This window comes from Cnephaeus nilssonii (genome assembly GCF_951640355.1).
Source record: "Cnephaeus nilssonii genome assembly, chromosome: 7".
In the NCBI taxonomy this organism is placed as follows: Eukaryota; Metazoa; Chordata; class Mammalia; order Chiroptera; family Vespertilionidae; genus Cnephaeus; species Cnephaeus nilssonii.
In genome coordinates, this window is record NC_137078.1 from 64,889,624 (window position 1) to 64,915,180 (window position 25,557).

Here is a 25,557-nt window from a genome sequence, read left to right on the forward strand (position 1 = left end):
TCTTTTAAGCAACTCTAGCCTCTGGATGATTTTAGTTGCCATTTTTCTGGATGCTTTCCAGCTCTGACACATTATCTTGATGCACAAGAAGCACGACTTCATATAGCTGCATTATGTAGTTCTACATACATAAAGAACACTTGTGTTCCTATGACCAGTCGACCAGTCACTATGATGTGCACTGACCACCAGGGGACAGACACTCAACGCACATGATCGGGCCTGCGGAGATCGGGCCAAAACCAGCTATCCAACATCCCCCAAGGGGTCCCGGATTGCGAGAGGGCACAGGCCAGGCTGAGGGACCCCACCAGTGCACGAATACATGCACCAGGCCTCTAGTCTCTATATATAAAAGGCTAATATGCTAAGTGTCTGTCTGACCAGTAGCTATGATGCACACTGATCACCAGGGGGCAGACATTCAACACAGGAGCTGCCAAGCTTCAGTGACTTGGCAGCGGCGGTTCTCAGGTGATGCACCCTGGAACCAGAGAGGAGGGAGTCCAATTCCTCGAGGGGCCGCACGATTCCACCTTTGACAGTGGATTATGTTTTTGCTGGGGCACTGTCAGCCCTGAATCTGGTTTACTGCACATATGCATTTGCATTCCACATTCTGTACGACAGCAACTTTGCAGAGTACCCTCTAGCACTCCGGGACCCTTCAGGGGATGTTGGGGAGCCAGTTTCGGCCCGATCCCCAGGCAGAGGAATGGCACCACCGCAGGTGCGACCGGCCAGGGAGGGACCGCGGGAGGTTTGGCTCCAGGGCATGTCTGGCCTGTCCCATCTTGCCCAGTCCCACCCTGCTGGCCACCTTCTAATTAATTTCCTTTCAATGTGCATAAATCTGTGCACTGGGTCACTAGTAATAAAATAAAGAAAAGGAACAATTAAAAATAAAGTATTGATTACTTTAGGACTGAATTATAATAGGTTTATCTTCTAAGCTCAAAGAGTTGTCAAAATGTCCTTCTGCTATCAAAGTTACAGACATACTGTATAATAATTTGAACTATGTCAGGAAAGAGAAAGCTTCAGTCCACATGTACACACACACAAATCTGTTTACTTTCATATGCTCCACAGGACTAGTCGTTACATGTGGTACTTCTTATGCCTATACAAAAGTCCTTGACCTAGGTACAAAATTTGTTTGTAAGCAAATTTGTTGGCAGTTGAAAAGTTATCTCATTGGAATATGGCATTCATAGTGCTATGCTACCAGGAAATTATTAGCATATGTAAGTAAAATCGAGTCTATCACCGTATTAACAAGCATATGTAAGTAAAATCAAGTCTATCACCGTATTAACAAACATAGCTGGAAGAAGTGTCTTAAGAACTTCAGGGTATATTTGGGATAGTATGACTTAAAATTTAGGTTACAAAAATGTACACTAAATCCCTCAGGGGGCTCTCCAACTGAAAACATAGGAGAGACCACAAAGAGATGGGCATCATCCTTCAATAGTTAAAGATTTATTCTGTAATCCAGATCTTTCTCAGAGGCATGCACATACTTCAGTAACAAGCTCCAGGGTCATTTGTAGTGGGGGTTATTTAAGGATAGTTAACGATTCTTTCCTACAAATCTAGGAAGAACAACTAGCAGGTGTATGTCTATGTGTACGCACACATGCTAAATATTTTGTATACATTTTCATTTTCACCCTAAAACAACTCTGAGAGGAAATTTTATAGATGAAGAAACTGAGGCTTACAAAAATTAAAAATGACTAGTAAAGGATAAAATCGGTATTTAAATCCAAGTCTGTCTGATCTAAAGCCTAGTTTCTTGATGACTAAAATGATACAGTATCCTATGACTTTCCAACAAAAGATTTAGCTCATAACATCTAAAATAACACATATTATATTATAAGTACTATGGAATCTAAACACCATATGTAATACGGATTTGGGGTTGGGGGAACGGACTCAGAATTCTGTGGTGAAATGCTAGAAACACCGCTCTTCCAGTTACAGTGGAATTTTTAACTACCCCAGTTGAAAGGCTCCTGTTATGATTGGAACGATCTTACTTTGAGACCTTAATACTGGTTTACGGAGTAGGAGGAGGGAAATGTTAGGAAGCAGAAATGAGTGAAGTGAGGAATGAGCCTGGATAAGTTTTAGGCCCTGAGGGGAGGCACATTTATTAATCCTCAGCCAACTCCATAATCGCCTGTGTTCTTCTGGCAGGAGACTGGTGATGGTAGGGTCAGAACATGTGTGGGTCAGATGACTCTCCTGATTCCGGAGCGAAGGCTCTTGATCTAAATGAGTAAGGCTGACTGACACCTGACAAGGCCCTGCTTGCTGACACATATATGTGTCAAAATAACACAAGGCTCCTTTCTTCTTTGCCCATGATCAAACGAAACTCAGTCTCATGGCTGTTCTCCAAATTTCCTTTTCCTGGAAGTCCTTTCAATTTTAAATTTCTCTAAAGAGGAAGCAAGACTTTATTCCTTTTGATGAGGTACTGATTAAATAAATACTACCAGAATCCTAGGAGGTAAATATTACACCCTAGTTCACAGATGAGTGTGAAGACCCACGTCCTGTGTGGTTCAGGGTTTGGGCTCTGGAAGAGGGGCCGCACGCAAATTAAAGAGACGAGACAAGAAATAATTTGAAAATACTGGGGGACCAGGTGGGAGCCCAGCTCAAGAGGAAGGACTCAGCCTGGGCTCCGGCCTCGCCATCCTTTTATTCAATTTGGGATACACCTATAGCCCTTAGGCAGTCAATTTCCAGTAACAGGCAGACTATCTTATCAGTAAGGATTTACATGACTGTCTGGTGGGAAAGTTGCTTCAGCTACCATTGTCTGGACTAAACAGTGGGTGTACAGCCCTGACCTTTGCCAGAGCTCAAGGGTCACCAGCCTTCTGGGTTCCTTGTCCACACCTCTCTGCTAGTGAAGACAATGGGCGGCTTCCCGCAAATGAGGAAACTAGGAATTATTGAGCAATGACTGGCAAGATGATACATTTGCCTCCAAAGCCCAACCTCAAAAGTCATACCACTTTACCTCCCAATAACCAGGCTCTCTTGAATATAACATATTGGGAATGCATACTTGCATATTTATCCTTGTACCTCTAGCACTTGAGTTGGGAAATTAGGGCATAGTGAAGAGATGGAGTCCATCAGTAATAGGCTAACTTTAAAGAATTTCTTTCAATCTAAGTCAATCAAGAATTTATAGGACAATCAACTTACTTTTTACATAATCATATGAGATGAATCATTTACATGGAGTTAGGAAAAGTTTTCCAGTATAGAAGTCATTATTTAAAACTGCTAGTGAAAGCATTAGCATTGAGGCCAAAGATAAAAGATTTGAAAAAATGTTCACAGATATCCTCACTCCAGATGAACAGCAGAATCTGCCAGAAACACTCCCAAAGCATCTTAAACCATGCCCCTCTGATCTCTTTCCAACTCTGGTCCTTATGTGTCTATTTTCTTTTTGTGTTTATCTTATTCTACATGCTTTGTGTCCATCCTCAAACTTCTTTTTTTTTCCTGTCTTCAAACATCTCCCTTTTCATCCCCATTAATTATCCCTTATTAAATATATTTACTGAATATCATTTTATGTTCCATATAACTTCTCTCTAAAGAACAACTCTGAAATGACTTTAAAACAAAATGAGGACGTTTCTTATCTGTAGGGCCTTTAGATTTTCATTTTAGTTACCCTAGAGATTACAACATGCATCACAGACTTATTAGAATCTAATATAAATTAATATTTTTATAACTTCCTAGACATTACAAGGATGTTAGTACTCTTCAACTCTACTTTTCCTCTCCCACTTTTTCTGTTGTATTTTATTTCTACATTATTTTAAGTACTTTATTATTTTCTTTTTTTGTTGTTGTTAGAAAGATAGATGTGAGAGAGAAGCATCAATAGGCTGCCTCCTTCATGCACCTGGACCTGGGTGGGAAAGAACTTGCAAACTGGGTATGTGACCTGACTGGGAATTGAACCAGCCACCTCTTGGTGTACAGGATGATACCCCAACTAGCTGAGCCTCTCCAGCCAGGGCTATATATATTTTAAATCTCATCAGACTATTATTTGGTACTAGAGGCCCAGTGCACGAATTCGTGCATAGGTGGGGTCCCGAGGGGGGTAGGGGAGCTGGGACACTATTGGCCCCCCAGGCACGTGGTGGAATGCCCTTGTCAGCCTGGGATCGGGATCTGTCCCACTGATGTTTGCACCAGTTGTCGGGAGCCACCTGGAGGCCACTTTTATATCCTTTCTTCCTTGCGAAGCATCTAGGGAGGGGAAGCGGCCATGGTGCCCAAGGCTGACTTCCAGGAGGCTGGTGGCGCTGTAGGGATCATGCCAGTGGCACTGGTCCATCACTGCCTGGCCCGTTCTCTAGAGATTGGACCTGCAGGACTACTGAGGGAATGGCTGCTGCCGGGCCGATGGGCTGCCGGGACAGGTCTGTCAGCTGAGCAGTACTTCCGCTGTGGGAGTGCACTGATCACCAGGGGGCAGCTCCTGTGTTGAGTATCTGCCCCCTGGTGGTCAGTGTGCATCATAGCGACTGGTCGTTCCAGTCATTCGGTCGTTTGGTCGCTTAGGCTTTTATATATATAGATAGTTAATATCTTTCTGCCAGAAGAATTCCCTTAGATGTTCCCTTTACTTTAGGTCTGCTGGTGATGGTATATTCTCTCAATATACTAGTACTAGTGACCCGGTGCACAAAATTTGTGCACATTAAAAGGGGATTAATTAGAGGAAATAATTTAATATTGCTATTTGCCCTTTCTCTATAATAGAAGTGTCAGAGATGAAAGAAAATTAGTAAAATGTATATGAAAACCTTCCTCCTGTCAGAGTCTGGGGCTCACCACAGGACCCAGAGTCAAGTCCCCGCCCACCCACATGCACCTCAAAATCACGTGAGACCCAGACCCGGCCGCCCCCCTCCCCAATTGAACTAGATCCAGACCCGGCCAGTCCCACCCTAGTCAAGCCCTGCCAGGCAGGGGGCGTAGCCTCAGGTCCCCTGGCCCGGCACCAGGATGGGGGGCATGGCCTGAGGACCCCCAGCCAAGACCGGAGCAGGAGGAGTGCCTTGAGGTCCTCCATCAAGCCCTGCCGGGTGGGGGTGTGGCCTAAAATCCCCTGACAAGCCCTGCCAGGTGGGGGACATGGCCTGAGGTCCCCTGTCAAGCCCCCCGGGGGCGGGGGAGGGCATAGCCTCAGGTCCCTGCTGATTGCTTGTTAAGGTTCCTTATGGGAACTTGGCCTCAGCTGTGAGTGCAGCCATCTTTGTGATGGAGTGATGGTCAATTAGCATATTCCCTCTTTATTAGATAGGATGCTTACCTGAAAATGTATTTTGCCTTCATTTTTAAAGTACATTTTTGTTAGGTACAAAATTATAGGTTGGCAGTTCATTTCTTTCACCTCTCTAAAGAAACCATTACAGCCCTAGCCAGTTTGGCTCAATGGATAGAGCATCGGCATGGGGACCAAAGGGTCCCAGGTTCGAATCTGATCAAGGGCACATACCTTGACTGTAGGCTCCTCCCTGGAGGCCCTGGTTGGAGCTCACGCAGGAGGCAACCAATTTATGTGTTTCTCTCACATAGATGCTTCTCTCTATCTTTCCCTCTCTCTTCCACTCAACCTAAAAATCAATGGAAAAATATCCTCAAGTGAGGATTAACAAAAAAATAAAATAAAGATAAAGATAACATTACATTGTTCCCTCACTTTCACTGTTCTTGTTCAGAAAGTCAGCTTATTGTTGTTCCTTTGAAGCCAATATACATCTTTCATCTTCTGGCTACCGTAAGATTTTCTTTTAACAATTTCTCCCATCCCTGCAGAGACCGATGCAGTCCACTCCAGTATCGGAAAGCCTCAAGCAAACAGAACTGGTTTTGAGCAGTTTCCCAATGATGTACCTAGAAATGGGTTTCTTATATTTATTCTGCTTGGAATTCATAGAGCTTCAGAATCTGTGGCTTGATTTGTTTAGTTTTGGAAAATATTTTGCCTTTATCTCTTAAAACATGCTTCTGTCCCATTCAGTCTCTCCTCCCCTTCTGGAACTGTATAGTAACTACTTTGTATGATTATCAATGTCTTGGGTTCAAAATGACATTCACATTCATAGGACTCAATAGGTAGTAATCTAACACCAATTTTACTTAGCTTTTTAGAAGGATTTGGGAATGTAAACACAGTATATCAATATGGTAGAATCAAATACATCTTTATCAGGAGTCCTTAAAATATCCAGTTGCTGCTTCCTGGACCTTTCATCACACAGGGCAGACCAGGTTGTGGGGACTAAAACCCATATGCCTGAATAAAATGTACTCCAGTAACCATTTAACAGCCCATTCATACAACTTCTAAGCCCCTCACCAGGGGTGCACTGAGTTAGAAGAGACATCATAAGGGAAGCTGGAGGTCTCTTTCCCTACAAATTTTATACTGATTAAAAAAAAAAAAATGTACTGGTAATGTAGTCCCTTGAAGTATTAACATGTCTCTTCATAATCCTCCCGGTCATTTTCACAACACTACTATTTACTAGTGTTTGATAACAGAAGTAAAAAAAATAAAATCACATTTATCTTGGTAGATGTTGGGAGAAACTGTGTTTAAACCTGAAGTCATCTTTCCACTGGGGAAGGGGGGAATTAAGCCTGCAATTAACTTTTTCTCTACAGGTTCCAAAAATATATGTTAGACTTTTCACTGTATTCCCATATGTCTCTTATACTTTCTTTCCATCAGTTTTGCTATGTATGCCTCAGTCTGGATACTTTCTTATAACCTATCTTCCAGTTCACTAATCTTCTCTTCAACATAGTTCTAACTCAATTATTTTATTTTTCAGTTATAAAATTTCCTTTATTTTTTTATAGATTCCACTTCTGTGCTAAAATTCTCCATCTTGAACATATTAATACAAGTTATTTTAAACTCTATGTCTGATAACTTTAATATGTGTCTTATCTACTAGTATGAATTTGTTTCTATTGTCTTGGCCTTATCTACTGGAATGCTGAATATTGTGTGTGAAAAAACTGTAGAGGCTCCAGCTCATTTAATTTTCCTCCAGAGAATAAATATGAGGCAGATCATCTTAATAGGATTAATCTGATTCTAGGAAGAATATGTCTTTAGGGAATTTCAACCAAAATCCAACTGTTTACCAGGGACTCTCTTGATAAGCTATAAACTCTGTCTTAAGTCCCCAGGACTTAAACTCTGCTTAGCTTTTCTGCCTTTTAGCCACTGCTCTCTGTTTAGACTCTTACATTTACTATTATTAAAAATTAGCAAGTAAATCAAAAGTCAAATAAAATGTTAGGCTCATTTTTCTTCTACTGACCACTGAAGTCCTGGCTGCCTTCAAACAGATTTTTAAATTTTCTACAGATTTTCTATATGTTCATGATTAACATCAATTTCATACAAGTTAGAAGTCATAGCCAGGTATGAAAGTCAATTACACTAGAAAAAATAGATGCACAATAATGGGAAATTTACTGTACTTTTTAAATAGAGTCAATGACTGAGATTCCCTTCAGGATGACACCTAACTTCTTTGGGACCACTTGTTCAGCAGCAATAAGCCATTCAGAGCATATTTCTTCATCTTATCCACAAAGCTACTATAATACAAGTCTAATTTCTTGCTGGAATCAAGTTCATAGCATGTAACTGTCATACTATCTAACTGTGAACTAGTAGAGCACTAAAGGGACCTGGTGTACACCTGAGTAAAAGGTGGATTAACCATATCATAATTGACTTAAAATTCAAATGTCAGGCAAGAATAACTTAAGTAAATTCTGTGATGATTAGTTCCCACTGTTTTCAACTAGTAAATCATCTTTTGTAATATCATTTTTAACACTTGTGGAAATGTATGTTTAAAATCCAATATGACTAAACACAGTAAATGCTTAATATATATTCTATTATTTCATTAACTGAGTCTGGGAACTGAAGTCAATTATAGAATACCATACAATATCAAGTTATACTCAAACACATTAAGAAAGAAAATAAAATTAACTAATAAGGTATTTATCAAATAAAGTAGGAAACTAGAAAAATTGTATGGTGTATTTAAAATTGCACTAATTTCAATTATGACAGCTAGATAACTACCTTATAATTCATTTGTAATTTAGAAATGCAGTGATGTAAAATGAGAACATATTTTCATGGTATTGCTAATAGTATGGAGAAAAAAGGATTATGAGAAAAAGTATTTCAACAAAATGATACATTGGCATTCAAGATAAGTCAACTTATAGCAAGGTCTGATAATTATTTTTAACTATACAAAAGGTTGTTTTAAAACTCTAAGGGCAAATAATTATTAATATTTTAAAAACAAAGGCATCACCAAAAGAAATTCAGTAAAATGTATCAGAGGCAAACACTGTTAAACATAAGACACCACTTAAGCAAAAATATTGTTCCTGTGAAGGGGTGAAGAAGGTTTCTATTATTAGCAGAGATAAGAGCTGCCTGAAATTCTTTCCTGAATAACATCATACTAAAAATAAAGTGGTTCACAACATTTCAAAATAAACTCATTGCTTTGCATATGCATTTCTATCACTTAAATAATAGGTAAAAATATATTCAACCAGATTCAAGGTGCTTTCTTTTATATTTGCATCTAATAAATATACTAGGGAGATTTGCTCTCATTTTTTATAACACATTCAATAATTTTGAGGTCTTGTACCACCCACTTACTCATTAGCTCTTGAAGGATTTAAGATTAGATCTTCTGCTAAATCAAATTAAATTATCTGCTTCCCTTTAAAAAAATTAACACTTTCTCTAGAAGTATTTTTCTATCAAGAAAACAACAGGAATCTCAGAAAAATAAATGGGACAGTTTTATCATTACAAAGCAGTATTACCAAATACTTTAAGGAGAGCTAACATGGCTCACTTGATAGGGGAATATTTTGGTGTGTTCTAAAAAACAAACAAACAACAAAGAAATAGATAAAGCAGTGCTGTGTTAGCATGGAAAAGGGAGAAAGTCCAAGGAAGTGAGGTAATTACCTCAGTATATGATTAAACTACAAAAATCCTTTCTAATTTACATAGATCTGTTAGGACAAAGTTTGTAGGAAGGCATTTTTAGCTCAGTCTGTATTTTCTGTAGTTTTTAAAAATGAATTTTATTTATTATTTTGGTTCTACTTTAAGGAGATATAGCCTTAAAAATGAAAACTGCCAGCTGCTGCTCACACTTTCCTCCCTTGGTGAGTGAGATCTACGACTGCCACCACGAAATCTGGAATGTGTATGGTAGAGTGTTGTACATATGCACTGCAAGTGGTGGACAGGAGAGGGTGATGAGTGAGCAGCACCTAGAGAATCAGAGTTTTCTGTACACATTTGAATGAAATAGGAAAGAAGACCTGGGAAAAACGAAACATGGTAAACTCTTCTTCCCCCTCATCAAATTCTTGGTCTCAGAACCAGATCACAGATTATTCTCAGCGTTCAGCCAATAATGAGTTTAAGTACACAACAGACCCTTAAGTACATAAAAGTACCTCAGAGTTATGTACTTTTGAGTATTTTCTACATTTTCTCATGTACTTCGGACAACAGTGTAAGGGGACATATTCTCTTTCTTATAGATCAAGTGACTTTGACTTAAGGCCACACTGCTAGTTTACAACATAGCTAAAGTTCCACACTGGGTCCTCCAAATCAAATATTTTCTATACTATATAACATGCTGCCTTTGTGGACTTACTCTGAATCTACTCACATTTATAACAAACATTGTTTCCTATGGGAAATACCTTTTGAGGGTCAGTCAACTGATCTCACAAAATGAACAAAGTTCATTCAGAAGTTAAGAACAAATTTACCTATGTCGAAACAATATGAATGCTATAACAGCAAAAAAAATCTAAATAGCACATCATTTACCTAATTATTTAAGGGATATGACTGAATTGATTTTGAGTCAAAAACTAATCTTCCAGTATTTGAGAAAAAATATGGCTTAATTATTTGAACTATTTCAAAACTAAAATCAGTTCAGTTAATAATTTATATGAACGCTCACCATTATTTCCATTTTATTCTTATTTTATTCATGTTCCATATCTGTGAGAAAACAAATTACATGACTTACCCAAAATGGATACTGCATTTTAATATAAGCACTAATAATTAAGTCTCATACAGCACAAATAAATTAGTCATTTAGAACCAAAAAATAGGGGCAGGTTATTACAGCTCTGTCTCAAGGTTAAAATGAGAAATGAAGGCAGCATTTCTAAACACAGCGAACACTTAACACTTCACAGAGAGTGGGAAATTTATTCACAAGAGCCATTTGTATGGCAATTTATCTTTTTTAAAAGCCATTTTATGTACCTCAACTAATTTAATCCTCATAAAAACTCTAGAAAGTAGGTAGGCCAAGTGTTGTTATGGCCATTTTACAAAGGAGGAAACAGGCTCAAAGTAATTTAGTGGTTTTCCCAAAGCCATACAACTAGTAATGCAATGAATTAAAATCCAGGGCTAATTAATGTTTTCCAAAATCAATGTTCTTTCTAGGATATCAAATCATTTTTACAAGTTCACTTTAGTATGATTACTAAAGGTTACTGGTAATCTTAGTCAAGGTTACTTTTATAGGTAAAAAACCTGAAATACCTAGTCTTTCTAACAAATTTGGGGTAGAATTCAGCATATTCATCATATAAAAAATGGAATGGATTGAGGTATAAAAGTAAAAGTTGGGGATATAAAAATATACATTTTAAGTAGACATATGAAGTTTCAAAATATCTTTCATTCTCCCTAAATATGAACTAAAATAAAGACATTTAAATCTTATTTTCTCGATCCTTGATAAATATCTAAGAACATGTAAAATTATATCCTTGTAGGTTTGAAACTCACAAGATAACATACTATGTATGCATTTTGACTGTGCATTCCATATAGCACAGATTCTGGAGTCAGAGAGCCCTGAATTTAATCGCCCATTCTGCCACCTACTAGCAATGTAACCTTGGGCAACTTAAGTATCAGACCCTCAATTCTTCATGTGTAAAATGGAGATAATACCAAACTCAGAATTACTCTGGGGAATAAATAAAATCAAGTCCATATATAGTACTTAGAATATAGTAAAAACTAAATCAAGTTGTAACTTTTATCACTAAAGTGTCACAAATGTATTTTTCTTTTGTTCTACATTACATGTATATTTCAGCTCTGGTCTTCAGTAATTCAAATTTCCATTAAAACAGAAGGAAAAAAATTAAACACAACCATTTTTTAAATTAAATCTTTAAAAAAATCAGTTTAATGATAAAGTTGTAAAGGCCCTGACAGATTGGCTGCATGTTATAATGTTCTCTTTTAGGAGAAGAAAACAAGGTCCAAATAAGTTAAACATATTGTTCAGGCCTTGACACTACATGGGAGTCAGAAACAATCCCAGCAAGGGCCCAGAATACCACAGGCACAACATTCAGGTCCAACAACTGACCATGTAGATGTCTGGAATTCAATTTACATTTGAGACATGTATTCACATTTTTTAAAAGGTAACATTGCACCCTGGCTGGTGTGGCTTTGTTGGTTGGGTGTCGTCCCATGCACCAGGAAGCTGCTGGTTTGATTCCTGGTCAGGGCACATGCCTGGATGCATGAAGCAGCAGATCAATGTTGAGCTGTCACATTGATTTTTCTCTACCTCCCTCCCCTTCCCTCTTTCTCTATACATCAATAAACTATTCTTTTTTTTTTTAAAGGTAACATTGCGTGTTAAAAAATTTTCAATAAAAGTTCCATTTGCTCATCTTTCCAGTTACCTCAAAAATAGGTGGGGAATTAGTAAAACATTTACTTAAATTCTTGAAAGCCAATTCTGTGGGCCATTCAAGTAATGAGAAAGTAATCCTTGATGTGACTTTGCTGGCTAGAAAGAATCTTAGTGTGCTTGCAAAGTATCCCTTGGTGTCTAATTAAAGAGTAATTATTTCAAAAACTAAATCAGTCCTCACCTTGAAAATGCAGGCTTCTTTTTAAATAAACAGTATTTTTACACTGCAAACGTATTTTTTTCTTCAAGTACTCTTTGTATAACACAAATAACAGATCTATTCTTTTAAAATTTCTATCACCTTTACTAATTAAGATAAGAACTGAACAAGTCGCCCTAGCCAGTTTGGCTCAGTGGATGGAATGTCGACCTGTGGACTGGGGGGTCCCGAGTTCAATTCCGGTCAAGGGCATGTACCTTGGTTGTGGGCACATCCCCAGTAGGGGTGTGCAGGAGGCAGCTGATTGATATTTCTCTCTCATCGATGTTTCTGGCTCTCTATCCCTCTCCCTTCCTCTCTGTAAAAAAAATCAATAAAATATATTTTTTAAAAAAAGAACTGAACAAGTCTAATTACAAGAGCTCTCAAACAGCAGTTCCACCCTATACTGGGAAGAATTAAGAACTGAAATGATCAATATAGAAAACAAATTTAAGTAAAAACTATTGCTTTTTAACTCTGTCAGCCCACATAATGTTTCCAAAAGTAATCTTACAACAGAATAATGAAGTAGAAAATTCAACTAAGAACATTTTAAATAAGGCTTGTTATTTATCAACCAATAGAAAAAAATTTCCATATACTTTTAAAAAATAACTTGAAATTAGTGCTACTAAATAAAAACTTTGCCATTTCCAAAATCTATAATTAGCATGACAATAAAGAGAGAAGGCACATAAGATATTCCTCACTCCTCAATTTCCATAGCCATATAAAACTTAACCGTACAAAGTCTAAATCTATGACAATAAAAAAAAATGCATGGGTTTTCAACAAAAGGTGCTGGACAATTGGATATCCACATTCAAAAAATTGACCTTAGACTCTCATTTTATTCCATATTCAAAAATTAACTCAAAATGGGTCATAGATATAAATGTAAGAGCTAAAACAGTAAAAAATTTAGAAAACAACATGAAAGAAAATCCTTGAGACCTAAAGCAATGATTTGTTAGATATAACACCAAAAGTATAGTCCATAAAAGAAGAAGAATCGATAAATTATACTTCATGTAAATTCAAAACTTTTATACTTCAAAAGATACCATTAAGAAAATGAACCATCAAACAACAGACTCGGGAAAAACATTTGCAAAAAGTATTCAATATGGGACTTGTATCCAGAATTTATAAAATATTCTTATAACTCAACTTAAGCGATGGCAAACAATGCAATAAAAAAAAAAGTAAACACTGGAGCTGACATCTTACCCAAGAAGACATACAAATAGCTAATAAGTACATGAAAGGCGTTCAACATCAATCATCACTGGGGAAATGTAAATTAAAGCCACAATGAGATACCATTTCACACCCGTTGGAATGGCTATAAGACAGACAATAACAAATATGGATGTGGCAAAATGAGAACCCTCATACATTGTTGAAGGGACTGTAAAATAGTATGACTACTTTGGAAAACAGTTTGCAATATCTCAAAAAGCTCAACATAAAACTATGATATGACCCAGCAATTCTATTCCTAGTTATCTACCAAAGATAATATGAAAACATAACTCCACACAAAGACTTGCATGTTATAGTGGCATTATTGGTAATAACCCGAAACTGAAAACCATGTCCATCATCTGGTGAAGGTATAGATACACTGACATACCTACATTGGGAGGCATGAGTCTCAAAAATATTAAAGAAGCCCGACATGAGAGACTCTATAAGTGTCCAGAGAAAGAAAGTTTATACAGACAGAAAATATATTATTGGTTTTCTGGGGCTGAGAGTAGGAATGAGAATCCTATATAATAAGAGAATATGCTAATTATCCGTTATGCCCTGAGCTACAAGCAGGGGCCAGAGAGCTACAGGAGGGGGCAGGGCAGCAAGCTATGCGGGGGGGGGGGGGGGGGGGGGGGAGCTCCAGGAGGGCAGGGCAGCGAGCTACAAGCATTGGAGAGCTACCAGCGGCGGTGAGCGGGTGGCCAGCTGAGGCAAGTGGCAGCAAGCTACTAGTGCACAGATTCGTGTGCAGGGCTACTAGTCTATAATACTCTATAATAATAAAAGCATAATATACTAATTAGACCGAACGTCCTCCCAGATGTCTTTCCGAACGACCTTCCGGACCAAACTGGGGCTGCAAGGGAAGCCCAAGTTCCGGATGCCAGAGGGAAGGAAGGCCTACGCTTGCACAAATTTCATGCATCCTGCCTCTAGTTAACTATAAATGGGCATGAGGGATCTGACTGTGGTGATGAAAATCTTCTAAAACTTATCTATGAAAGTTGAACCACTTGGTAAAGTTACTAAAAATCACTGAATTGTACACTTGGAATGAGTGAATTTTATGATATGTAAAATATACCTCAATGAAGTTCTTTTTAAAAATGTATGTGCTTTTGTTTCTTGTCCCTTGAATTAAATAAATGACTTTAAATTATAGCAACTTCTATAATTTTTATTAAACAAACAATTGTACTAATTCTAACCTCGGCTGGGAAAACCACGATACAGAGGCTCTAACACATTATTAGGAACATCACTCCGAATGGTTGCTCATTGGCCAGAGGCCCTCCAGGAAGAGGATTTCTCATAAATCAAAGTACCTTATGTTGGTTTACATTTTAAGAAGCCAGTGCCTGGAAGCAGCTGCAGTATTATATACAAGAGATTTAAGTTGTGCTTTGGCAATGGGCCAATTGATTAGATGGTGTTTTAGTGTATATTCAGATTACAGTTAAAGAATGTTTTAAAATAAACATAAATTTTAACACAATTTGGAAGAACATAGGGTACGTTATATACCCTGTACATGTCCAGATATTGAAGGCACCACTTGCTTGAGTAACAACTTCATAATGTTGAAACACAATAGTCCTCAATGATCTTTAATGACATTTCAAGCATTAATCTAATCCCATAGATCTTCCTACATTCGTTCTAAATATATTCTCTTCACTATCCACCCTATTTTATGAGGTCTTTCAAAATAACCCAGAACTTCACAGCCCTCATGGGACCTCAAAGAATTTTACAAACTTTTTAGGTCTTCCACCTTGTCTGTGAGGCCTTGCCTGACACCTTATTGAAAACTGCCAGCCTCACAAACTCCCTAGCCTCCCTTCCCTGGTGCATTTTTCTCTGATACATATAGTGAGTATTGTTTCTCTCCCCTTACTGGGAGTATAAATTCCACAAAAGGGTGGGGTTTTTTGTTTGTTTTTTTAAATATATTTTATTGATTTTTTACAGAGAGGAAGGGAGAGGGATAGAGAGTTAGAAACATCAATGAGAGAGAAACATCGATCAGCTGCCTCCTGCACACCACACCCCTTATTGGGGATGTGCCCGCAACCAAGGTACATGCCCTTGACTGGAATCGAACCTGGGACCCTCACTCCACAGGCCGACACTCTATCCACTGAGCCAAACTAGTTAGGGCAAAAGGGTTTTTTGTTTTTTTTTAATCTGGTTTTGTGCCTTGCTGTATCTACATTGCCTACAACAGTGCCTAACATATTGTAGGTGTTCAGTAAGTGTTTTCTGAACAAATGAAAGGGTACCAGATATATGAAATAAAAGCTGATCCTTGCCACAGAAATATACAAATGAGTTCATTCTATTTAACAAACTTAAGATTAAAATATGAATTTTAAATAAAATAGAAGCCTCAGAATAGTCTCCAGACTGCCTAGCTGACATTTCTATAGCAAAAACAAAAAGAAGAGTGTGGGGGGGAAACCAACGTTTTACTTATAATTCTGGATTTGCAACAATCAAATGGAGAGTATTTTTAATAAGCTGGCTCGAGTTCTGGGGAGAAGGCAAATTAATTAAATCCCATGTGACTTTTGTTAACAACACAAAAAGGAAAGTTTAATACTTAACTAGTAAGAAGTAAAATATTTCTAAGGCGGCCTGTTTTCCTCCACTCAAAGTGGGATTCCATCCCCAACAAAAACAGACCTCAGTAGAATCTGCTTTAGCAGCTCTGGCCTCCGAGGCCCCACATCCTCCGAGATGGGACACCAAGGAACCTTTTTCCTCCCTCCATCCCCGTACCGCACCCCCGCCCCCCCAGACCATTTCACACACGCCAAACCACCTTCAGACTCCGCAGTTCTAATCAACCCCTGACCCAAGGCAGCAGCATCCCAGCCTTTCCCACTCCCATCCCCTCCACAGTCAGCCCACCAGCCAGCCCTCTGACCTCACAGCCCCTCCACAGTCAGCCCACCAGCCAGCCCCCTGACCTCCCAGCACCTCCACATCCCCTCCACAGTCAGCCCACCAGCCAGCCCTCTGACCTCCCAGCACCTCCACAGTCAGCCCACCAGCCAGCCCCCTGACCTCCCAGCACCTCCACAGTCAGCCCACCAGCCAGCCCCCTGACCTCCCAGCCCCTCCAGTCAGCCCACCAGCCAGCCCCCTGACCTCCCAGCCCCTCCAGTCAGCCCACCAGCCAGCCCCCTGACCTCCCAGCCCCTCCACATCCCCTCCACAGTCAGCCCACCAGCCAGCCCCCTGACCTCCCAGCCCCTCCACAGTCAGCCCACCAGCCAGCCCCCTGACCTCCCAGCCCCTCCACAGTCAGCCCACCAGCCAGCCCTCCCCACCTCCCAGCCCCTCCACAGGCAGCCCCACCAGCCAGAGTCACGCAGCAAGAAAGAATGGGGTGGCAGGGACCTCCAGCCTGGCCAGAATTGGAAGACATTTTGCACTTCATCCTGGTTCTGCCCCTTTCTGTGTGACCTTGGGCGTGTTCCTAAACCACCAGGGGTCCCCGTTTGGTCACCTTCCAGGCGAGGATAACACCTGCAGCAAGCGGCCGTGGGGATTAAACGAAACCATCTGCGAAGCACCTAACAGGGCACCAGGCACGAAATGGGAAATCATGGGTAAGGGGTGTTACTCGCCAGCCCGACCCCTAGGGCCGCAGAGCCCGAGGGCACTGACCGAACGGGGCAGCTCCCGGCTTCGGAGACCAGGACACAGGTCCGGGGCGAAGCCGGCTCCCGAACCCCGACAGGCGGCGGGGCGCTGTCCCGGACCCCACGACGCCGGCCCCCGCCCGCGCCCTCGTCCCCCCCGCCCCAGCCCGGCTCCAGCCGCCGCCCTCCCGGGCGCTCCACCTGCCGCCAGGCCCGCGCCCGCCCTGGCTCCGCGCTCCCCGGCTCCCGCGAGGAGGACGCCCCGCGAGGAGGCCCCCCTCGGCGCGGCCTCGGAGGGTACTCAACTCTTCACTTTGCCGAAGGTGCCGACGCCCAGCGTGTCGCCCAGCACGTAGTGGCCGATTTTCACCCGCCCGTCGTGCTTCTGCTTCTCAGCCATCTTCGGCGCGCGCAGCCTCGCTCAGCCGCCGCCGCCGCCGCCACCGCGGGCTCCCCAAGCGGCGCCGCCTACCCACAGTGCAGCGGGCGGGGGCAGACAGGGGGGCCGGGGCCGGGAGGGGGACGCGGAGACTCGGGGCGGAGGGGCAGCGGGGGGAGGTGCTCGGCGGCGGGGCCGGGAGCGCCGGGGTGGGCGGGGCGGGGCCAGGTGGTAAGGGCCACCAGTCGCGGGTGGGGGCGTGGGGGGCGGGGGCGAGGGGCGGGGCCTCCCGAGCGAGGGGCGGGGCGGGTCCGTGGCGGACAGGTGTGCGAGGGCGGGGTGCGGGGAACGGCGCCCCTGTCCCTGGGGGAGGGGCCCGAGGGCGAGAGCAGGCTGTAGGGACCTATTTTGGGGAACCCCCGAAGGGACTGAAAATGTGAGGGTGAGATCTGGGCCGAATCCTAGGGAATGGAAAGCGGTGGAAGTAGAACTTGAAGAAGAGAAACGGGCCCCCAGTGGGGAGAGCGGGTGTGAGTCTAAGGGAAGCCGGTAGGAAGCGGTGGGGAGTAGGGCAGTCGGAGGAGGGGAGCGCCAGGACGCTTCTGGGATGTCCGGCTGAGTGTGTTTGAGACAGAGCGTGGCCTATGGGGAAATCCGTTGCTCTCTTCAGTCTTCCGCCTCTACGTATATTATTGTCATCAATCACTTTGTCCTAAAGATGTAAGAACCCTGTCCTCTGGAGCTCTCAATTCTCATTTACACGAAGTTCTCCGATAAATCACAGCCACCATATTTGCTAATTGCATTGGAACACATGCCTATATAAACACGTAGTGTGTAGACATACTTTGGGATAGAACTGCGCAGAGATGGTGACAAAGGAAAAGGGAAACTGAGTGTAGTGAACATAGTCAAATGCATATGGACAAAGAAATTGTGAAGAGCAAGAGCAATCAATATAAGAGCACAAATTAAAGAATAAATGTGACAAAGATAGAAGTAGGGTAAAAAAAAGGGGGGGCAGGGGGCCGACTAGAAGCATGATGCCCAGACACAGCATTAAAGACGGACACGAATTTAGTAATGAAGTCATTAGATACCCCTTCTTCCTTCCTCCCATCCTCCCTTCCATATTGTCCTGTTTTGTTGCCTATCTTTCAGTGCTTAAAAGTTATTTGCTGTTTGATAATAAATGTTTAAGGATTAGTTGAACATTTTTAATATTATGTATGACAGAATTTCAAGGTCACATTCCTCCAACAAAAGGTCTCTTATCACACTGTTTATATGTAAAGATAGAAATATATTGATAAAAAAAGATAAGATGTAACAAAAGTTTATTTTCTGAGAAGTGATAAATGATAAAATGGCAAACATACATCCATTCTTATTTAGACACCAAAACAATCTGAGAGCTGATCACAGCTTATAAATTATAGATATCACAGCTGTTGAACAGAGGCTATTTTTGTTCATTCTTGAGATCATCTTACTTGCTGACAAGTATCATTTAAGAATCACTCTACCTAGCTGGCAATTTAGGAGAAAATAGCCAGTTATTTTTGATACTGAACCTTCATTTGGTTAAAGGTCACTCCTTCAGTATTCATTCAAGTGAGTGAGAAAACAAAATACCTATTCAGCTTTTGAGATATAAGATGTATGTCTGTAGAGACCAAAGAAACAATACATAAGATCAACAAAACCAAGAGCTGGTTCTTTGAAAGGATAAACAAGATTGATGGACCTCTAGCCAGGCTCACCAAGAAGCAAAGAGAGAGGACCCAAATAAACAAAATCAGAAATGAAAGAGGTGAAATAACAACAGACCCCGCTGAGATACAAAGGATTGTTACAAAATACTACGAACAACTCTATTCCAACAAACTGGACAATCTGGAGGAAATGGACATATTCCTAGAAAAATATAACCTTCCAAAAATCAATCAAGAAGAATCTAAACAGCTCAATAGGCCAATAACTATGGACGAAATTGAAGCAGTCATCAAAAAGCTTCCGGCAAACAAAAGCCCGGGGCCAGATGGCTTCACAGGAGAGTTTTACCAAACATTCAAGGAAGAACTAAAACCTATCCTCCTCAGACTATTCCAAAAAATTCAAGTGGAAGGAACACTTCCAAGCTCCTTCTATGAAGCCAGCATCACCCTAATACCAAAACCAGATAAAGACAACACAATGAAAGAGAATTACAGGCCAATATCCCTCATGAACATAGATGCCAAAATCCTCAACAAAATTCTAGCAAATCGGCTCCAGCAGTACATCAGAAAGATCATACACCATGACCAAGTAGGATTTATCCCAGGAATGCAAGGATGGTACAATATCCGCAAATCAATAAACGTGATACATCACATAAACAAATTGAAAGATAAAAATCACATAGTCATATCAATTGATGCAGAAAAAGCATTTGACAAAATCCAACACCCTTTCTTGATAAAAGCTCTCAACAAGGTGGGAATAGATGGCTCATACCTCAACATAATAAAAGCTATATATGATAAACCCACAGCAAACATCATACTCAATGGACAAAAACTAAAGACATTTCCCCTAAGAACAGGAACAAGACAGGGATGCCCACTCTCACCACTCCTGTTTGACATAGTACTGGAAGTATTAGCCATTGCAATTAGACAAGAAGAAGAAATAAAAGGCATCCAGATTGGAAAAGAACAAGTAAAGCTGTCTTTATTTGCAGACGACATGATATTGTACATAAAAAATCTGAAAGACTCCGTCAAAAAACTCATAGACTTAATAAATGAATTCGGCAATGTAGCAGGATACAAAATTAACGCCAAGAAATCTATGGCCTTTCTATACACCAATAGTGAACTTACAGACAGAGAGACTAAAAAGGCAATCCCATTTACCATCGCACCAAAAAAATTAAGATACCTAGGAATAAACTTAACTAAGGAGGTAAAAGACCTATACACGGAAAACTACAGGACACTGAAAAAAGAGATAGAGGAAGACGTAAACAGATGGAAGAACATACCATGTTCATGGATTGGTAGAATCAACATCATTAAAATGTCCATACTACCCAAAGCAATCTATAGATTCAATGCACTCCCCATTAAAATACCAACGGCATATTTCACAGACCTTGAAAGAACTCTCCAAAAATTCATCTGGAATAAAAAAAGACCCCGAATAGCCACAGCAATCCTGAGAAAGAAGAATAAAGTAGGAGGGATCTCAATACCAGATTTCAAGCTGTATTACAAAGCCACTGTTCTCAAAACAGCCTGGTACTGGCACAAGAACAGACATATAGATCAATGGAACAGAATAGAGAATCCAGATATTGACCCAAACCACTATGCTCAATTAATATTTGACAAAGGAGGCATGAACATACAATGGAATAAAGACAGTCTCTTCAATAAATGGTGTTGGGAAAATTGGACAGATACATGCAAAAAAATGAAGCTTGATCACCAACTTACGCCATACACAAAAATAAACTCAAAATGGATACAGGACTTAAACATAAGACGGGAAACCATAAAAATACTAGAGCAATCCACAGGTAGCAAAATGTCAGACATATGCCAAAAGAAATTCTTCACTGACACTGCCCCTAGGGCAATGGAAGCTAAAGAGAAAATTAACAAATGGGACTACATCAAAATAAAAAGCTTTTTCACAGCAAAAGAAACCATCAACAAAACAACAAGAAGGCCCACTGCATGGGAGAACATATTTGCAAATGGCATCACTGATAAAGGTTTAATCTCCAACATCTACAGGCAGCTTATACAACTTAATAAAAGGAAGATAAATGATCCAATAAAAAAATGGGCAACAGACCTAAATAGAATCTTTTCAAAAGAAGACAGAAGGAAGGCCAAGAGACACATGAAAACATGCTCAACGTCACTAATTATCCGAGAGATGCAAATCAAAACAACAATGCGGTACCATCTCACACCTGTCAGAATGGCTATCATCAACAAATCAACAAACGACAAGTGTTGGCGAGGATGCGGAGAAAAAGGAACCCTCGTGCACTGCTGGTGGGATTGCAGACTGGTGCAGCCACTGTGGAGAACAGTATGGAGTTTCCTCAAAAAACTGAAAATGGAACTCCCATTTGACCCAGTAATCCCACTCCTGGGAATATATCCGAAGAAACTAGAAACACCAATTAGAAAGGATATATGCACCCCTATGTTCATAGCAGCGCAATTCACCATAGCTAAGATTTGGAAACAGCCTAGGTGCCCGTCAGCAGATGACTGGATCAGAAAACTGTGGTACATCTACACAATGGAATACTATGCTGCCATAAAAAAGAAGGAATTCTCATCATTTGCAGCAACCTGGGAGGAATTGGAGAACATTATGTTAAGTGAAATAAGTCAGTCAATGAAAGAAAAATACCACATGATCTCACTCATTTATGGATAATAAAGAACATTATAAACTTGAACAAAAAGATAGATACAGAGACAGTAAAGCATCAAACAGACTGTCAAATTACAAGGGGAAGGTTAGGGAGAGGTGGGGGAGATAAGAGATCAATCAAAGGACTTGTATGCATGCATATAAGCATAACCAATGGATGCAAAACTCTGGGGGGTGGGGGCATATATGGGAGTGGGGTGTGGGGAGGGCAATGGTAAGATATGTACACATATAATACCTTAATAAAAAAATTGGAAAAAAAAAAAAAAGATGTATGTCTGTCTCTTGTTCTAAGATCCCATTAAAAGATGTTAAAAAGTCTATTAGATTGATTTCTTGATACTATGCAAAGAGAGACTACAGATAAATATTTCAACACATTCTTCACTGTCTTAACTATCCTTATATAATAAAAACCTAATATGCAAATTATCCCCTCTACCAGGAGTTCTGCCGGGAGTTCGACTGCTTGCTATGACGTGCTCTGACCACCAGGGGGCCATGTGGAACATGGCGGGCGTTGGTGATGGGGTTCTGGCAGTGGGCGCCAGTGGAGGCACTACAGGCCTCAATGAGCCCTGATGAGAGCAGGATCGGGGCAGGATGGTAGAGCAGGTGGGTGGGCAGTGCCAGGCCAATGCGGGTGCAAGCCACTGGTCACTGGGTGGGGACCAATCACCCTACTGATCCGATCACCCCGCTGATCCCATCGCCCCACTGCCATCCAGCTCCCAGGCGCTGAGGGAGCCAGGCGGGGGCCCGATGCCCTGCCAATCCGATCGCAGGGCTCTCTTCAATCGTCCACCTCTACGTATATTATAGTCATCAATTAATTCAGCACCTGGGAGCCGGGCGGTGGTGGGGCGATTGGCAGGGTGATTGGGCTCTGCAGGCAGCGACCAGCAGCAGCAGCAGCAGCAGGGGAGCAGGCAGCCGCAGGAAGGGAGGGAGTACCCAGCCAGCAGCTAGCAGCTGCTAGGGATCCTACCAATGCACGAATTTCATGCACTGGGCCTCTACTTTGTTGATAATTACAACTTAAGTTATTATATATTTCATAACTGTGATTCTTACCTAGCTACTATAAACTACCTCGTAGCTTTATTTTTATGTCAAACACGTGTATGATAACTTGTTGATTAAAAAGTTAATGTAAACACAATTATCTCATTTAATTGTCATAAAGGAAACATTATTGTTTCCATTCTATAGATGATAAAATTTAGTTGTTCCTTTTCTGAATTGCGCAAGGCTAATCAGCTAAGTGGTAGAGTCAGAACTCATATCTAGTTCTGATGTGTCCTTTATCTTTCTACTATAACACAGCTGCCTAATAAAAATATAAGGTGCTCTATGAAAGCTTAACATTTTCACAATTATAGTTCTACTCTCATATTTTTATTATTTCTAGGCCAGGCCAATAATAACCCTTTAAACTTATATTTTTAGCTCTTTTCTTGACATTGATTTAGAGGAAAGGTTGAATGTTAACAGGGTGAGAAGGGTGGGAAAGGGCAACTCTGGCGGCAGCCTCAGCCTTTCTGTTGCCCTAAACATTTTTTTTTTATATATTTTATTGATTTTTTACAGAGAGGAAGGGAGAGGGATAGAGAGCTAGAAACATCGATGAGAGAGAAACATCAACCAGCTGCCTCCTGCACACCCCCTTCCGGGGATGTGCCCACAACCAACGTACATGCCCCTGACCAGAATCGAACCTGGGACCTTTCAGTCCGCAGACCGACGCTCTATCCACCGAGCCAAACTGGTTTCGGCACATTTTATTTTTTTTAATAAATCTTTATTGTTCAGATTATTACAATTGTCCCTCTTTTTCCCCCCATAGCTCCCCTCCACCCGGTTCCCACCCCACCCTCTGCCCTTACCCCCCCACACACTGTCCTGATCCATAGGTGTACGATTTATGTACAGTCTCTTCCCGCACCCCCATACCCCTTTCCCACCGAGAATTGTCAGTCCACTCTCTTTCTATTATATTCACCAGTTTATTCTGTTCATCAGATTTTTTATTCACTTGATTTTTAGATTCATTTGTTGATAGATATGTATTTGTTGTTCATAATTTTTATCTTTGCCTTTTTCTTCTTCCTCTTCTTAAAGAATAGCTTTCAGCATTTCATATAATACTGGTTTGGTGGTGATGAACTCCTTTAGCTTTTTCTTAAAAGTGAAGCTCTTTATCTGACCTTCAATTCTGAATGATAGCTTTGCTGGGTAGAGTAATCTTGGTTGTAGGTTCTTGCTATTGATCACTTTGAATATTTCTTGCCGCTCCCATCTGGCCTGCATAGTTCCTATTGAGAAATCAGCTGACAATCGTATGGGTGCTCCCTTGTAGGTAATTAACTGTTTTTCTCTTGCTGCTTTTAATATTCTCTCTTTGTCTTTTGCTCTGGGCATTTTAATTATGATGTGTCTTGTTGTGGTCCTCTTTAGATTCCTTTTGTTTGGGGTTCTCAGCGCTTTCAGGACTGGTAAGTCTATTTCTTTCACCAGGTGGGGGAAGTTTTCTGTCATTATTTCTTCAAATAGGTTTTCAGTATCTTGCTCTCTCTCTTCGTCTGGCATCCCCCATAATTCAGATGTTGGTACGCTTGAAGTTGTCCCAGAGGCTCCTTACACTATCTTCATATTTTTTGATTCTTTTTTCTTTTCCAGTTGGGTGTTTTTTGCTTCTTTGTATTTTAAATCTTTGACTTGATTCTTGCAATCCTCTAGTCTGCTGTTGGATCTCTGTATAATATTTTTTATTTCAGTCAGTGTATGCTTAATTTCTAGTTGGTCCTTTTTCATATCCTCAACGGTCCCACTAAATTTATTGGCCTTTTCTAGAAAATTCTTGAAAAACCTTATAACCTTGGTTTTGAACTCTATATCCAGTCGTTTGCTTTCCTCCATTTCTTTCATTTGTGACCTGTTTCTTTGTCTCTGCATTTTGGCTGCTTCACTGAGTTGATAGAGTGGCTTTGTGTGCTAGGTGTCCTATAGGGCCCAGTGGCTCAGCCTCCCCAATTACCTGAGTTGGACACTCTTGGTGCACCCCTTTGTGGGCTGTGTGCACAGTCTTGTTGTAGTTAAGCCTTGATTGTTATTGGTATCACTGGGAGGAATTGACCTCCAGGCCAATTGGCTTTGAGGATCAGCTGTGTCTACGCTGGGAGAACTTCTGTGTTGGAGACACCCTTATGAGATAAGACTTTCAAAAGCCTCTGTGCTCAGCTTGGATGGGGCGGAGTCTCAGGGTGGAGCAGACAGCAATGGCTTCCCGTCAGCCCTGCCCTAAGAGGCCCCTGGATCTCAATGTCCTGCGGTAATCGCTGCAAGCACCTCTGAGAGAAAGCCTCCCTTGAGTTTCGCCCGCTGCCAGACAGTCCAATTTCTCCCTGAATGAGTCTGGGTCCCCAGAGTCTCGCCCAGAACTAGAGTTCAGAGCTGTTGGGAGCTTTTGTCTCCTGCCCGATTGAGAAAGCCAGCTGTGTACTCAGTTGTCAGCCCTCTCATGCGCACGCGCCTCCGTACCTCTGCCTCCTGCAGCTCCTCTGAGTCTCAGTGTGCTTTTCTCTTTCCTTCTAGTTGTAGAATTTCCACTCAGCCAGCCTTCTTGTGGTTCTGCATGATGTCCTTTTTGTCTTTTAGTTGTAGTTTTGAAGTTGTTGTGCGAGGCAGCAGTTTAGGCGTTTACCCATGCCACCATCTTGG

The 25,557-nt window shown here is 41.2% G+C and overlaps 1 protein-coding gene across 2 annotated transcripts in view; it reads right to left on the reverse strand.

Annotated features, from left to right (window-relative positions):
• Positions 1-17,547, reverse strand: part of PRKAA2 (protein kinase AMP-activated catalytic subunit alpha 2) — a 58,323-nt gene extending 40,776 nt beyond the window's left edge. Inside the window, exon 1 of one of the 2 annotated variants that reach the window (XR_013813800.1) lies at positions 17,322-17,547. Coding sequence is in view for 1 of the 2 variants with exons in the window: in XM_079777377.1 (XP_079633503.1) it covers positions 17,322-17,415 (94 nt within the window). In the remaining variant the exon portion in view is untranslated. The remainder of the gene's footprint in view (positions 1-17,321) is intronic. The other variant, XM_079777377.1, reaches the window with a different exon arrangement.
• Positions 17,548-25,557: the final 8,010 nt, after the last annotated feature.